Below are 16,301 nucleotides of genomic sequence, written 5' to 3' on the forward strand. Positions count from 1 at the left end.
AGATCCCCACCTTCTCATGGCCAGGGGTGAAGTCACCTGGGAGGAGCAGTTTGGGTACTGAGGGGCATGCCAGGGCCTTCAGAGCGTCAGGAAGGTGGCTGTTCCAGTCTCTCTCAGCTCCTGCCTCTGGGGCCTTCCATCCTCCCAGAAGAGCCTGGGCCTAGCTGGGGCGACCCCTGTGCTTTAAGGCAATATTACTGAGGACTGTGGACTCTGGGCAGGAGGAATTTGGAGAAGATGGGGGACCTGGAAGCCTGGCTGCACAGCCCAGCCCTCTGGCTCCTCAGCATTGGCACCAAACTGGGTGTCTGCTGCCAAGTGGCCCTGCAGGTCTGTCAGTCAGTGGCCCCAGGTTGGTCAGCCCCTCAGTGCCCAGTTTGCATCCTGGGTAGACGGTGGGCTGTGTGACCTAGAGCAAGCCCCCATGGCTCTCTGGCTTGGAGTTTCCTGCAAAACTGACTGGATGACCTCCCCTCTCTTCCAGCTGCTGTTCCAGAATTAGACAGAGGCCCTCGTCCTAGCCTGTGGGCCAGGAGGGTCTGCAGGAGGCTGAGCCAAGGTGCCCTCAGCCCTAGAGGCTGGAAGCCCCCAGGCCAGCGCCCCGCCCCGAGCTGCATCCTCATTTATGCCATGCAACCGCAGACATTGCTCTCCATCCATGCCGGCAGTGGGAAAGGCTGGCCCTACCACCCTGGCTGTGTGCACACCCCTTTTCTCCTGGAGCAACCCCCAGCTCTCCAGACTTCCCTTCAAAGTCCACCTGTCTAGAAAGCCTCCCAGCCATCCCTTCTCCCAGCCCATGGGCCCTCTCGTCCTGAGGGTGTGTCACTGGTGCCTGTGCCAGTGAGTGTGTGTGATTTTGTGCGAATCCGTGGGTGTGCCAGTGTGCATGTGTGGGGAGGGTGAGCACAGCAGTGCAGTGTGTGGGTGCTGTGAGTATGAATGTGTGAGTGTGTGATGTGTGAGTGTGTGAGGTGTGCCCCCTCCCTTTGGCCTGCTCTGGGCTGGGGGCACGTGCTGGGCTCCATGTGAGCCCTCCTTGTGCATAAGAGTGTGTATTGTATGTGTAAGAGCATGTGAATGCTCATGTGACCGTGTTTGCAGATGTGTGAGTTGGACACGTGCGAGCGTGCAGACGTGCATGAATATGGGGGAGCTGTGTGGCTGTGAGTGCGTGGTGTGTGAGTTCCATGTGAGCGGGTCGGCCTGCTGCTCCTGGAGTGGACGGGCTGTGCACAGGGGCGGAGGGTCGGCTGGCCTGGTCTGGCAGTCAGGCTTACCTTGTCAGAGTAGATGGACATGCGGGTGGTCAGCCCCAGCACGGGGATGCGGTAGAAGCCGGCTGTGTAGGAGACAGGGGTGGGAGTGAAGTGGTCGTTGGGGGTAGGTGGATGGCTAACTAGGATGGCGTAGACCTGTGGACACAGGAGACAGGGTCAGCTTGAGCCAGGGGTGGGCCAGGCACTGGGCTAGAGGCTGAGATCCGGAAGCAGCAGAGGCTGAACCCAGCAGGCTAAGGTGGGTGGGGGCACGATTTGGGTACATGCTACATGCCCAGGTCCAGATGCACACATGCCCACAGGGTGGGGGAGGGAGATCCCATCATCATCCTTTATCGGTCAATCACAGAGGGGCAGAGCCAGAGCAGGGGCTAAGGGGACACGGGGGAGGGCAGACCCCACCCGGACCTCCCCTCACTCTTCTCACATTGCTGACCAGGGCCCTGCAGGGGCTGCGCCCCTCAAGGGCCAGATGAAGGCCTGCCTGGGGATGTCCTGGGGACCCTGAGCACAGGACGCACCCAGGGTGGACTGGGGAGGACAGCTGGTCCTGCATCATGATGGCCTTGATGCTCAGAACCCACCCGTCCTTCCTGATGGGCCAGGGGTGGGGCCAGCTCACATCCCGAGACAGGGTGGGCAGCTCCAATGGCCAGTACCGGACTTCAGGGGGAAGCAGCTAGGAGCTGCCAAAGAGGCCGAGGTCCCTTCTGCTGGTGTCTCCAGGGGCGGGGCCTGAGGTGGGCTCCGTCTGAACAACACCCAGCCCTTACTTTGAGTGCTGGCCTCATCGTCAAGGAAGGGAAGGGAGGCGTTGGGGGTGCAGCCCAGCCTTCCTGCCGGTGACCAAGGCCCCATAGGGCAGATCTAAAGCCAGCGGCTCAGCCCCCTGGAACTGACGCCTTCCCTCTCTCCCCAGCCCCTCCCAAGGCAGGGAGGCAGGCAGCTGGGGGTCCACACCACCTTCACACAACAAGGACTTGCGTCTGTCCCCAGCTCTGCCTGTGCCTCTTAGAGCTTTGGCGAATGGGGGCAGGGTGTACTGCATGGCCCCACGTGGCAGGACAGTACCTGACCGGGAGGTGTGTTCCGTGAATGGTAGCTACAGGCATTGCCTTTGCTCCAGGCACCATGCCCACAGACAGACAGCAAGACGGGCGTGAGTTGAAGCAATTCCCCAGGAATGGCCCCTCCCGGATTTCCTGAGTCCACCTTCCGTGTCCCTCCCCAGTCCCAGATGGAACATGTGACCGCAGCCACTGGCTACAGACGCATCCCCCCAGTCCCATCCCGTGGTGTCCTGGACTGGGGCATGGGGGTGGATTGTGAGGTGGGGAGGGAGGATTTCTGAAAAGAACTCTGGCGTGGGCCCTGCAGCTGCAGCTGTTTGAAGTGGTTCTCCCTCCCCCAGCTCTTGCCTCCAACCTGCACCCAGAGGTGCCTGGCAAAGACCCGTAGGTCCGTGTGTGACCACGCAGGTGTTCGCGCATGTGCTAGGGTATGGTTACACGCATCACATGCCCCAGCATGTCTGTTTGTGTACATGCGTGTGCATGACTGGAACCGTGTGTGTAAGTGTGCATGTTTGCATGTGCCTCTGGGAATGCATGCCAAGCCGTGTGTGGCACATGAGCAGGTGTCCATGGATCTGCATGTGTGCAAGTGAGCATATGAAATTGTGTGATGCTGAGGTGCATGAGTGTGTGCTAATGTAACAAGTGGTGTGTGTGTGAGCATGCATGTCCACAGACGTGGTGTGTCCACCAAGTAGGCACGTGTGAGCAGTGCTAGGCTGGATGTCTGTCCTGCCTCTTACATAAAGGGCTGCATTGCAGATCCTTGCAGTCTCATTGGAATTCAGCAGGCGCTTGGCCCAGCGGACAGCTCCCACAGGCAAAATCCCAGGAGCCGCGTCCTCCCCCGCAGCGCTGGCTGCCGACAGCTCCCATGCCCTGACGCCTCTCGCGTGTGCACCCCCACTCCCACTCCCACAAAGCGCCCTGCTTTGGCACCTGAGCCATTACCCTTCCCAGGCAGACCCATGGGTCGGGGGAAGGGAAGAAAAAAAGGGCAGGAGAACCTGGAAGCAGAAACAAAGATGGCCCCAGGCCCCGTCCTGTTTAAAGCTCTGCAGGGCGGGCATGTAGCTGGACGGGCACTTCTGCCCCCATACCTGGAATACACACCCCCACACTGACACACTGCAGCCCCACGTCTACACACACCAGTCAGGGCCTGGAGCCCCAGGGACCCTCTAAGGATCAGCCAAGGTGGCAGGTGACTGGTCTCAGGCCAAGATAGGGGAGCCAGCAGACCCTGGTGTTTGGTTCCTAGTGAGACAAGGGCCTCCCGGAAGCAGCCAGCTGACTCCTGGGTGGTGTCTTCCAGGGAGGAAGGGAGCACGGAAAGGATGGAATGAAACTAGGGGTGTGGGGGTGTAGTACGGAGGAGGGGGGAGGTGGGGGGCGGAGGTGGGGGAGGGCACCTGGCTGGAGATGAGGTCCTCGCACACTGACAGAGCCATCTGGATGGCGTTGGGCTTGTGCGTGACGGAGGTGGCGTTCAGCTGGATCTTCCAGGAACCATGCCGCTTGTTGGCCTGGTTCACGGCCTCGCGGAACATCTGCTCGTGCTTCCGCGTGCTCAGCACCGCGCCAATGTTGACGATCTTGGGGTCGCACGCGGCACGGGCGACGGAGCAGGAGAACAGCAGGGCGAGCGTCAGCAGGCGCATGGTGCTCATCGGCTCGGGCCGCGGGCCTGGCTCTGCGCTGCGCGAACGCGGGGCCCTCGGCGCATCCCCCGCGGGGCTTCCGGGCAGTCCTGCGCTCGCCCGGCCCCGCGGGCTGCGGACGCCACGTCTCCCCCGGAGCGGCGGTCCCGGGACGTCTGCCGAGGGAAGGGGCGCGGGAGCGCGCGCAGGGGCTCCGGGCGCAGCCCCACGCGACTGGCGCTGTCCACGGTGCTGAAGCGGACCGGGCGCAGCTCGGAGCGCCCGGCTTGGAAAGGGCCCGGCGGCGGCGGCGGCGGCGGCTCTGCGGACGGCGCTGGTTCCGGTCCGGACGCTGCGGCGACTGCAGCAGCTGCAGAAACGCGAGCGGGGCCAACGTCTCCTGCCCCTCCCGCCGCCCCCGCTTCCCAACACGGAGGCGAAGGGTGCGCCTCCCGCGCCAGAGCGTGCGCCTGCGTTCGCGTGAGCGTGTGTGTCGGAGCGCGCGTGAGCCGGGAAGCGCGCGTGTGCGTGTGAGCGCGTGCCTGGAGGGGTCCTGGGACAGTGGCCTCTGCTGTCGGGGACCTGCAGGGAGCTCAGTTTGGGAACGTTAGAGGGGTCCGTGTCACCGCGTGCAGCCCGCACCACCCTTGCGTGCCTTTTAATGTGACCGAACGTGTCGTGCCTGCTCGCATGTGTGTGTGCGCGCACGAGTCGTCACCCACAGTCAGCAATATTTCGGGTCCTGACTTGCAGGCTGGAGCTCTAGAGGGGTGGGGGAGGCCCTAAATCATGCCTCTGGGGTCCCCCCCCCACAAGATTCAGAAATGAGGGAGAGGCCCCGTCTACGTGGCCATGTAACTCGGGACCCCCCTCCTCGGGCTAAAAGGAATAGGGAGGGTGACCGTGGCTGCCACATGTGTTCAGCCGGGCCTTCCGCGAGAGCCTGGAAACTGGACCCGCACTGGCTGGGGCTGAGGTCGGACACCAGGAATCACTGGAGCCCCGCGAGGTGTGTTTGGCGCCAGCCATTTCACACCCTCAGCTTCCGCTCCTCTCTCCATCTCCAGTCCCTCGCAATACGCTCCCAGCGCCCCCTTTTTCAGAGCCTTACCCATCCCTCTGGTCCACACCACCCTGTCTTTGTCCCCCTCCACCCCTGGAGTGTGCGTCCCCCTCCCTAACTTGAAGGAAGGCTGAAGCTCCGCCCCTGCCAGTGAAGTCACCATTTCCAATAGCAACTGAGGATTCTGCAGACCTAACAGCAAACGCCCCCAATGGTGACAAAGCAGGGTCGTCCCCACACCTCTGCTATCCGGAGCAGTGCAGCGAGGGGAGTCATGTGCCCACAGGGGTCACACTCCCTCTCCCGCTTGCCGTTCTCTCCATCAGCCAAACGCTGGCACCAGGGACCCCCTGGAGCTGAGAGGAGGGGGAGGGGCTGCGGTGTTTGACAAGCTCCTCCTCTTGGCCCCTTCTCTCTCAATACAGGGAAATCTTTCCTTGGAGGATCACCTGCCTGTACCCTGCTGCAGACCCCCGCCTCTCCCTGTTTGGGTTAAGGCACACAGAGGAAGGCTCATCTGCCTTGGGCCCTTCACCCCTTCTGTCGGCTCTCAGGAAGGCACCTGGATGTTGCTCAGGGGGACTGAGCTGGCCCCACCTCCAGGAGTTTGTGGCCCATCTCCAAACTTCCGCCTCAGCCAGGCACAGTGGCTCACGCCTGTAATCCTAACACTTTGGGAGGCAAAGGCAGGTGGATCACCTAAGGTCAGGAGTTCGAGACCAGCCTGGTCAACGTGGTGAAACCCTGTCTCTACTAAAAATACAAAAATTACCCAGGCGTGGTGGCGGGCACCTGTAATCCCAGCTACTTGGGAAACTGAGGCAGGAGAATCGCTTGAATGTGGGAGGCAGAGGTTGCAGTGAGCCAGAATCGCGCCACTGCACTCCAGCCTGGGCAACAGAACAAAACTCCATCTCAAAAAACAAAAAACAAACAAACAAAAAACCTTGCGCCTCAGGCAGGCCAGAGCCTGGCAGCTGCGTGGGGGTAGACCTGAGCCCAGATGGCTCCTCATCAGCACGGAAGAAAGGGGTTGGAGGCTGCAGTAGTGACCCTGGCTCCACCCACCCAGCCCCACCCTGTGGGGTGCTGGAGCATCTCCCGCTGACCCTGGAGAGCCGATTGTTAAATGTTCAGACACCTGCCAGCAGCTGTTACAGTCAGGCCTTGAAATTAGCCACAATGGGATTATTTATGCTGCCAGGGAAATCATCAAACCCCACAAACCAGGGCTTTTCCTTTTCTACTCAGGCAGCCGGTCTGCCAGCGCACCACTGCCCCACCAGGCTGTGTGCGTCCCTAAGCTTCTGTTCAACACCCCTGGGCAGATGACCATGATGGAGATGGGGGTGGAGGTCGTGCCTCCAGGCTGCAGCTCCTCCTGCCAGCAGTCTTTCCTGGGTTCTGCTCTGCATTTTTCCCCCGTGGGCTTCTTCCACAACCATGAGGGAGGCGGCAGTGGTGCCACAACAGAGGAGCCTGGACTTGGACCCCTCTAAGACCTGGAGAGACAAAGGCTGTGGGGAGGACCAGAGACCTGGGGCGCTGCCCTGGGATGGGCCCTGGCCAGCAGTCAGGTGCTGGGTGGGGAGGGAAGTGCTGTTCCGCCCCAGGCCACTGTGGGACAGTCTCCCCTCTGCAGAGACCTCCCTGCCTACTCTGACAGCTGCGGCCCCGGCGGGAGGGAGCTGCTCCTCCCCAACACCAGCCTAGCTGTTCTAGTCAGGGCTGTCAACCTGGGTGCAGTCCCACCCTGGCCTCAGTCCATTGGCCAAGGGGTTGTCAATCAGGGCTCTCCCTAGGATTTTGGGCAGATCATAAGCGGGGACAGGACCCCAGCTCTACATCCCCTGCAGGCGAGTCCCTGAGAACTGGGGCTCGAGAGTCACCTGAGGACACATTTCCGTACAGAGGAAGGCTGCTTGAGAGGAGGAGGCTGACAGGTCGGGAGGGGCGGGCAGAAGCGTCTCCACCCACCCACCCCAGCCGAGGCTGGCCAAGGGCGTGGAGGACAGGCCTGCTTCCCGTGCCAGCTCCTAGAGGGGCTGCCAGGCTACGTAGGGGAAACAGAGCTGGCTATCTTGGGCCTGACCCCCACTAAAGAGCTAGACTGGGGTCAGGATCTCTGCCCTGACCTGGGGGAGCCCAGGGACCCTCACAGAGGGCCAGTCCCCAACACCAGCGAGGCTTTTTCACCAGCCCTGGAGCTGGTCCAGCTCCCATATCTTCCTGCCTCCACAAGTCCTTCCTCTCTCCCTGTCCTGACTTTCCAAATTCCACCTTTCCTGGTAGCCATCTTCCTCATCACAGTGTCCCCACAGATCTGACTGTGGGCGGTACTGCACACCAACATTTACTCCACTAGGCACATTTACTGAGCACCTCCTGTGTGCCAGACGCTGTTCTAAGGGTGGAGATGCAGCAGTGCAAAGGCTGGACTTTCTGACTTCATGGAGCACCTGAGACCATTCCACGTAGCGGCGCGTGGTCTCAAGAAATGCAGAATACAAAATGCAGGAATAAAAGGCGGAGAGTGATGGTACCAGTGGTGGTTTTAACACCACCTCCTTCAGCAGGAGAAGCCTGATTCCCCTCCAGGCATAGATGGCCTGGACTTATGGCCTCTCCTGTAACGAATGGAACGTGGTAATGGTGTGTGACTCCCAGGTGAGGTCTAGAAAGAACATCTCCCAGCTGGGCACGGCGGCTCCCACCTGTCATCCCAGCACTTTGGGAGGCCGAGACAGGAGGATCACCTGAGGTCAGGAGTTCGAGACCAGCCTGGCCAACATGGTGAAACCCTGTCTGTACTAAAAATGAAAATAATATATATATATATTTTTGAGACCGAGTCTTGCTCTGTCGCCCAGGCTGGAGTACAGTGGTGCGATCTCGGCTCACTGCAAGCTCCACCTCCTGGGTTCACGCCATTCTCCTGCCTTAGCCTCCCAAGTAGCTGAGACTACAGGCACCCGCCACCACGCCTGGCTAATTGTTTGTATTTTTAGTAGAGACGGGGTTTCATTGTATTAGCCAGGATGGTCTCAATCTCCTGACCTCATGATCTGCCCACCTCGGTCCCTCAAAGTGCTGAGATTACAGGCATGAACCACCGTGTCCGGCGAAAAATAAAAATTATAATTTTTTTTAAATGAGCTGAACCTGGTGGCACACACCTATGATCCCAGCTACTTGGGAGGCTGAGGCAGGAGAATCGCTTGAACCTGGGAGACAGAGGTTGTGGTAAGCCAAGATCGAGCCACTGCACTCCAACCTGGGCAACAAAGCAAGACTCCATCTAAATAATAAAAATTAAAAATTAAAAAAAGAAAAGAAAAAAGAAAAAGAAAAAAAGGACACCTACTGTCCACCTGCCGCTCTCCTTTTTGTTCACTTGCTCTGAGGGATGCAGCCGGCCCCATGTAGTGAGGACACTCAGGCAGCCACTGAGGAGAGGAATGCCATGCCAGTGGTCAGTTCCAGCCATGGGAGGGAGGCACGTGGGAAGCTCCAGGGCCTCCAGCTCCGGTGGAGCCTTCAGATGACAGCAGCCCTGGCTGATGTCTTCACCGTGACCTCATGAGGGGCCCTGAGGCAGAGCTGCACCAGAGTGGCTGACCCCTAGAAACTGGGAGGGACAGTAAAGCACTGGGTTGTGGGGTAAATCGTTATGCAGCATTAGACCGCCAACTAACCAATACAGGTGCTGCTTTAAGGAACGCCTCCCCTAAAAGTTGTTTGAGAAAATATCAGAATGGAATGAGAGGGGACGCTATGCAGATGCTGGAGGAGGAAAGAGCATCCCGAGGAGATGAGGTGGCGAGTGCCAAGGCCCTGGGGTGGGAGTGTGCGGCATGGAGCAGGGGAAGCAGACAGGGGGAGACCAGGGAAGGTATGGGGCTGGGCACTGTGGAACCTTTTAGGCCATGATGGGGGATCAGCTTCCTTCTAAGTGGGATGTGAAGCCACTGGAGGGTGTGGACCAGTAGAATGAAGTAGATAATCAGCCAGGAGGCTCCTGGGCTGCCACATGCCAGGTGAAAGGACCAGGGAAGAGACATGGACCTGAGAAAACACCGGGCCTCGAGGTGAGGAACGTGGCACGTTGGCAGAGCGGGAGGCCTGAGGGATGGAGCAGATGGAGACGCTCCTCACAGATAATGGAGACGTTGCGTGGGTTGAGTAGGCGTTTTGAAGTGAGATTTAGTTTTCTTTTTTTTTTTTTTTTTTTGAGGCGGAGTCTCGCTCTGTCTCCCGGACTGGAGTGCAGTGGCCGGATCTCAGCTCACTGCAAGCTCCGCCTCCCGGGTTTACGCCATTCTCCTGCCTCAGCCTCCCGAGTAGCTGGGACTACAGACGCCCGCCACCTTGCCCAGCTAGTTTTTGTATTTTTAGTAGAGACGGGGTTTCACCGTGTTAGCCAGGATGGTCTCGATCTCCTGACCTCGTGATCCACCCGTCTCGGCCTCCCAAAGTGCTGGGATTACAGGCTTGAGCCACCGCGCCCGGCCGAGATTTAGTTTTCTTATAAAGTTCCCACAAAGCATCGCTGTAGATCTCACGACTTTTTTTTTGTTGTTGTTGTTTTTGAGATCGAGTTTCACTCTTGTTGCCCAGGCTGGAGTACGATGGCACCATCTTGGCTTACCACAACCTCCTCCTCCCAGGTTCAAGCGATTCTCCTGCCTTAGCCTCCCGAGTAGCTGGGAATACAGGCACCTGCCACCATGCCCAGCTAATTTTTGTGTGTTTAGTAGAGACGGAGTTTCACCATGTTGACCAGGCTGGTCTCGAACTCCTGACCTCAGGTGATCCGCCCACCTTGGCCTCCCAAAGTGCTGGGAATGGCCGGGCGCGGTGGCTCATGCCTGTAATCCTAACACTTCGGGAGGCTGAGGCAGGTGGATCACCTGAGGTTGGGTGTTGGAGACCAGCCTAACCAACATGGAGAAACCCCATCTCTAATAAAAATACAAAAAAAAAAAAAAAAATTAGCCAGGTGTTGTGGCGCATGTCTGTAATTCTTTGCTATTTGGGAGGCTAAGGCAGGAAAATCACTTGCCTAAGGAGGTGGAGCTTGCAGTGAGCCAAGATTGTGCCACTGCACTCCAGCCTGGGCAACAGAGTGAGACTCCATCTCAAAAAAAAAAAAAAAAAAGTGCTGGGATTGCAAGTGTTGAGCCACCATGCCCGGCCAGATCTCACAAATATTGTAATGCGGTGTTTTATTTCCATTTCATTAAAAATGTTAGCTATGGCTGGGTGTGGTGGCTCATCCCTGAAATCCCAGCACTTTGGGAGGCTGAGGTAGGTGGATCACCTGAGGCCAAGAGTTTGAGACCAGCCTGGCCAACATGGTAAAACCCCATCTCTACAAAAATACAAAAAGTAGCCAAGAATAATGGTGGGTGCCTGCAATTCCAGCTACTCGGGAGGCTGAGGTAGGAGAATCGCCTGAACTCAGAGGCAGAGGTTGCAGTGAGCCGAGATTGCACCACTGCACTCCAGCCTGGGCAACAGAGTGAGACTCTATCTCAGAAAAAAAAAAAAAGTTAGCTCAGTGCAGTGGCTCACGCCTGTAGTCCCAGCTACTCTGGAGGCTAAGGCAGGAGGATTACTTGAGCCTAGAAGTTCAAGATCAGCCTGGGTAACATAACAGGAACCTGTCTCTAAAAAAGACATGGAATGAAATGAGGCCTGGTGTGGTGGCTCACACCTGTAATCCCAGAACTTTGGGAGGCCGAGGTGGGCGGATCACCTAAGGTCAGGAATTTGAGACCAGCCTGGCCAACATGGTGAAACCATGTCTCTACTAAAAATGCAAAAATTGCCGGGCACGCTGGCTCAGGCCTGTAATCCCAGCACTTTGGGAGGCCGAGACGGGTGGATCACGAGGTCAGGAGATCGAGACCATCCTGGCTAACACGTTGAAACCCCGTCTCTACTAAAAAATACAAAAAACTAGCCGGGTGAGGTGGTGGGCGCCTGTAGTCCCAGCTACTCGGGAGGCTGAGGTAGGAGAATGGTGTAAACCTGGGAGGTGGAGCTTGCAGTAGGCTGAGATCTGGCCACTGCACTCCAGCCTGGGCGACAGAGAGAGACTCCGTCTCAAAAAAAAAAAAAAACAAAAGTACAAAAATTAGCTGGGTGTGGTGGCGGGCACCTGTAATCCCAGCTACTCGGGAGGCTGAGGCAGGGGAATCACTTTAACCCAGGATGCAGAGGTTGCAGTGAGCCAAAATTGCACCACTGCACTCCAGCCTGGGTGACAAGAGCAAAACTCTGTCCCAAAAATAAAAAATAAATATAAATAAATAAATAAGACATGAAATACAGATATTTACTTCTTCTCATTATTTTTCCAATTTTTCAGAGGCAGGATCTTGCTCTGCTGCCAGGCTGGAGTGCAGTGGCACAATCGTGGCTCATTAAAGCCTCAACCTTCTAGGCTCAAGCAATCCTCCCACCTCAGCTACCCAAGTAGCAGGGACTACAAGTCCATACCACAACATTCAGCTAATTTTTTTCAATTTTTTTTTTTAATAGATGGAGTCTTGCTATGTTGCCCAGGCTGATCTCGAACTCCTGGGCTCATGCAGTCCTCCCACTTTGATCTCCCAAAGTGTTGGGATTCTAGGTGTGAGCCACTGTGCCAGACCAGAATAAAACTATTTTCTAATTTCCCTTGTGATTTCTTCTTTGACTTTGGGTTATTTAGCAGTGTACTATTTAATTTTCCAATATTTGGAGATTTTTTAGATATAGTCCCACTATTGACTTCTACTTTAATTTCAATATGGTCAGAAAACAACTTTTGTGTGACTGTAATTTATTTGTTAGAGACAGGATCTTGTTCTGTCCCCCAGTGCCGAGACCAGCTTGGTCAGGGAGACCCTAACCCAGCGGCGCTACAGGAATTAAAGACACACACACAGAAATACAGAGGTGTGAAGTGGGAAATCAGGGGTCTCACAGCCTTCAGAGCTGAGAGCCTGGAACAGAGATTTACGCACATATTTGTTGACAGCAAGCCACTGATAGCATTATTTCTATAGACTGTAGATTAACTAAAAGTATTCCTTACGGGAAACAAAGGGATGGGCCAAAATAAAGGGATGGGTTTGGCTAGTTATCTGCAGCAGGAACATGTCCTTAAGGCACAGATTGCTCATACTATTGTTTGTAGTTTAAGAACGCCTTTAAGTGCTTTTCCGCCCTGGTTGGGCCAGGTGTTCCTTGCCCTCATTCCGGTAAACCCACTACCTTCCAGCATGGGCGTCATGGCCATCACGAACATGTCACAGTGTTGCAGAGATTTTGTTTATGACCAGTTTTGGGGCCAGTTTATGGCCATATTTTGGGGGCCCTGTTCCCAACACCCTAGGCTGATGGCACTGGTTCAATCCCAGCTTATTGCAGCCTCCAACTCCTGGGCTCAGGTGATCCTCCTGCCTCAGCCTCCCCAGTAGTTGGAACTACAGGTGTGCACCCCACGGCTCCAACTCTTTTTTTTTTTTTTTTTTTTTGAGATGGAGTTTCTCTCTGTTGCCCAGGCTGCAGTGCAGTGGCGCAATCTTGGCCCACTGCAACCTCCGCCTCCTGGATTCAAGCAATTCTCCTGCCTCAGCCCCCCGAGTAATTGGGATTACAGGTGCCCAACACCTAAAAAATAAAAAAATATTGAACTTATAGCTCAATTTGTGGAAAACTAGTACCTTAACAATATTGCATCTTCTCTTTTTTTGAGACAAGAGTCTCGCTCTGTCACCCAGGCTGGAGTTCAATGGTGGAATCTCTGCTCACTGCAACTTCTGTCTCCCAGGTTCAAGCAATTCTCCTGCCTCAGCCTCCCGAGTAGCTAGGATTAAAATTACAGGTGCCTGCCACCATGCCCGACTAATTTTTGTATTTTTAGTGGAGACAGGGTTTCACTATATTGGCCAAGGCTGGTCTCTTGGCCAAGCTGGTCTCGAACTCCTGAGCTCATGATCCACCTGCCTCGGTCTCCCAAAGCGCTGGGATTTCAGGCATGAGCCACCGCACCCGGCCAGAATATTGAATCTTCTAATCTGTGAACATAAGATCTCTCCCCATTTTTTTAGGTTGTCTTTGCTTTCTCTCAGCAATGTTTTGTAGATTTTAATGTATAAGTCTTGCATTTATTTTGTTAATTTTACTCCAAAGTATTTTATTCTTCTATGCAATTGTGAATGAAGCTGTCTTCTTAATTTTATTTTCAGACCATGTATTGTTAATAAGTATAAATAAAATTGACAGTGAATGAAGGTCTTCCGGTCCTCCCTGTGATCTTTATGAACTTGTTCATTTCATAGTTAGTTCCGTTAGCTTGTTGTTGCTGCTCTTGATTCCTTAGCGTTCCCGTTCCCGAAAGGATTTTTTTGTTGTTGTTTTTTAGACAGGCTCTCACCTTGTCCCCCAAGCAGAAGTGCAGTGGTGCAATCTTGGCTCATTGCAACCTCCACCTCCCAGGTTTCAGTGATTCTCCTGCCTTAGCCTCCTGAGTAGCTGGGATTACAGGTGCCCACCATCACGCCCGGCTAATTTTTGTATTTTTAGTAGAGACAGGGGTTTCTCCATGTTGACCAGGCTGGTCTCGAACTCTTGACCTCAGGTGATCTGCCTGCCTTGGCCTCCCAAAGTGTGGGGATTACAGGCGTGAGCCACTGTGTCCGTCCTTTTTTTTTTTTTTTTTTTTGAGACAGGGTCTTGCTCTGTCACCCAGGCTGGAGTGCAGTGGCATGATCTCAGCTAACTGCAGTCCCAATCCCCCAGGCTCAGGTGAACCTCCCACATCAGCCTCCTAAGTATCTGGGACTACAGGCACAAACCACTATGCCCAGCTGATTTTGTGTGTGTGTGTGTGTGTATATATATATATATATGTGTGTGTGTATATATATATATATATATATATTTTTTTTTTTTGAGACGGAGTCTCGCTGTGTCTCCCAGACTGGAGTGCAGTGGCGTGATCTCGGCTCACTGCAAGCTCCACCTCCCGGGTTCACACCATTCTCCTGACTCAGCCTCCCGAGTAGCTAGGACTACAGGTGCCCGCCACCACGCCTGGCTAATTTTTTGTATTTTTAGTAGAGACGGGGTTTCACTGTGTTAGCCAGGATGGTCTCGATCTCCTGACCTCGTGATCCACCCACCTCGGCCTCCCAAAGTGCTGGGATTACGGGCGTGAGCCACCGCACCCGGCTGTATATATATATTTTTAGAGATGGGATCTCACTGTGTTGTCCAGGCTGGTCTCAAAGGTCTCAAACTTCTGAGCTGAAGGGATCCTCCTGCCTTGGCCTCCCAAAGTGCTGGGATTACAGGTGTAAGCCACTGTGCCTGGCCACCTTTTATTTCTCTTCTTGCCTGAGAGGACTGCATAGAAACCCAGCACAATATAAATGATGAGAGCAGACATCTCACACTGCCTCCAGTGCTACTGGAAAAGCATTTAAAAGTTCCTATTTTTCCTGACCAGGCGTGGTGGCTCATGCCTGTAATCTTAGCACTTTGGGAGGCAGAGGCGGTGGATCACCTGAGGTCAGGAGTTCAAGACCATCCTGGTCAACATGGTGAAACCCTGTCTCTACTAAAAATACAAAAAAAAAGAAAAAGAAAAAAAATTAGCTGGGCTTGGTGGCAGGTACCTGTAATCCCAGGTACTTGGGAGGCTGGAGAATCACTTGAACCCCGGAGACGGAGGTTGCAGTGAGCTGAGATTACACCATTGCACCCCAGCCTGGGCAACAAGAATGAAATTCCATCTCAAAAAAAAAAAAAAGTTCCCATTTTCATTTTCCCTAGTTTGTTAAAAATATTTATTGTAAACAGGTATTGGATTTTGTCAAATGCTTTTTCTGCATCTCTTGAGATGGTAATGTAATTTTTGTGCTTTAGTCTAGTAACTTAGTACATAACATTAATTCATTTTTGAATATTAAAACCCTGTATTCCTGGCCAGGCACAGTGGCTCATGCCTGTAATCCCAATATGTTGGGAGGTCGAGGCAGGCGGGTCATGAGGTCAGGAGTTCGAGACCAGCCTTGCCAACATGGTGAAACTCTGTCTCTACAAAAAATATGAAAATTAGCTGGGCATGGTGGCCGGCGCCTGTAATCCCAACTACTCGGGAGGCTGAGGCAGGAGAATCGCTGCATCCAGGAGGCAGACGTTGCAGTGAGCCAAGATGGCACCACTGCACTACAGCCTGGGCGACAGAGAAGACTCTGTCTCGAAAAAAATTAGTGAATAAATAAAAACTTTCTATTTCATCCATTTTCTGTTGTTTCTCCGCCTTCTATTTCACTGACTTACTTCTTTTTTTTTTTTTTTTTTTGAGATAGTCTCTGTCGCCCGGACTGTAGTGCCATGGTGCATTCTTGGCTCATGGTAACCTCTGCCTCCCAGGCTCAAGCAATTCTCGTGCCTTAGTCGTCTGAGTAGTTGGGATTATTTTGTCTGTGTGTGGTGGGGCGGGGGCAGGGTCTCACTCTGTTGCCAAGATTGGAGTGTAGTGGTACAATCTTAGCTCACTGCAGTCTCCACCTGCCAGGCTCAAGGGATCCACCTTTTAAGCCTACCAAGTAGCTGGGACTAGAGGCATCAACACATCTAATTATTTTTTTTTCTTTTTTTTTGAGACGGAGTCCCGCTCTATCGCCCAGGATGGAGTGCAGTGGCACGATCTTGGCTCACTGAAACCTCCGTCTTCCAGGTTCAAGCGATTCTCCTGCGTCAACCTCCCAAGTAGCTGGGATTACAGGTGCCCGCCACCACACCTCACTCATTTTTGTATTTTTAGTAGAGATGGAGTTTCCCTGTATTGGCCAGGCTGGTCTTGAACCCCTGATCTCAAGTGATCCACCTGCCTCGATCTCCCAAAGGGCCGGGATTATAGACATGAGACGTCGTTGCCGGGGGAGCCCTCCAGACACCGAGAAATGCCACAGCCAGGACCGTGGGACGCAGCAGAATCGCCCAAGGAGCAGGGGCAGCCTGGCCAGAAGAGACTGGGGGGAGGGCCGGGCGTGAGGTGCGAAAGGGGAGAACCCAGGCAGGGAGAGCCTCGGACGGCCACGGACGCCGCTTTGCCATTTTGGGCGTTTTGAGGAAGGACAATGCGCGTAGGAAGCGCAGTCATCTCAAGCTGCTGACTTCCAAGGCTACCGGGTTCCAGGGCTGGAGTCGGGTCTGAAAGCCCCGACTCGCCTATGGCGTGGGC

The 16,301-nt window shown here is 54.8% G+C and overlaps 1 protein-coding gene across 11 annotated transcripts in view; it reads right to left on the bottom strand.

The window, feature by feature from the left end:
* Nucleotides 1–5,105, bottom strand: part of GRIN1 (glutamate ionotropic receptor NMDA type subunit 1) — a 29,793-nt gene extending 24,688 nt beyond the window's left edge. For 9 of the 11 annotated variants that reach the window (XR_004443694.1, XR_004443692.1, XM_033238426.1 and 6 more), the window contains exons 1-2: nt 3,766–4,487; nt 1,281–1,415 (exon numbers count right to left, since the gene is read on the bottom strand). Coding sequence is in view for 9 of the 11 variants with exons in the window: in XM_033238426.1 (XP_033094317.1) it covers nt 1,281–1,415; nt 3,766–4,023 (393 nt within the window). In the remaining 2 variants the exon portion in view is untranslated. Of the gene's footprint in view, nt 1–1,280; nt 1,416–3,765 lie in introns of all 11 variants that reach the window. The other 2 variants (XM_033238430.1, XM_033238427.1) reach the window with 2 other exon arrangements.
* Nucleotides 5,106–16,301: the final 11,196 nt, after the last annotated feature.

Source organism: Trachypithecus francoisi, unplaced genomic scaffold (assembly GCF_009764315.1).
Source record: "Trachypithecus francoisi isolate TF-2019V2 unplaced genomic scaffold, Tfra_2.0 Lachesis_group16, whole genome shotgun sequence".
Classification (NCBI taxonomy): Eukaryota; Metazoa; Chordata; class Mammalia; order Primates; family Cercopithecidae; genus Trachypithecus; species Trachypithecus francoisi.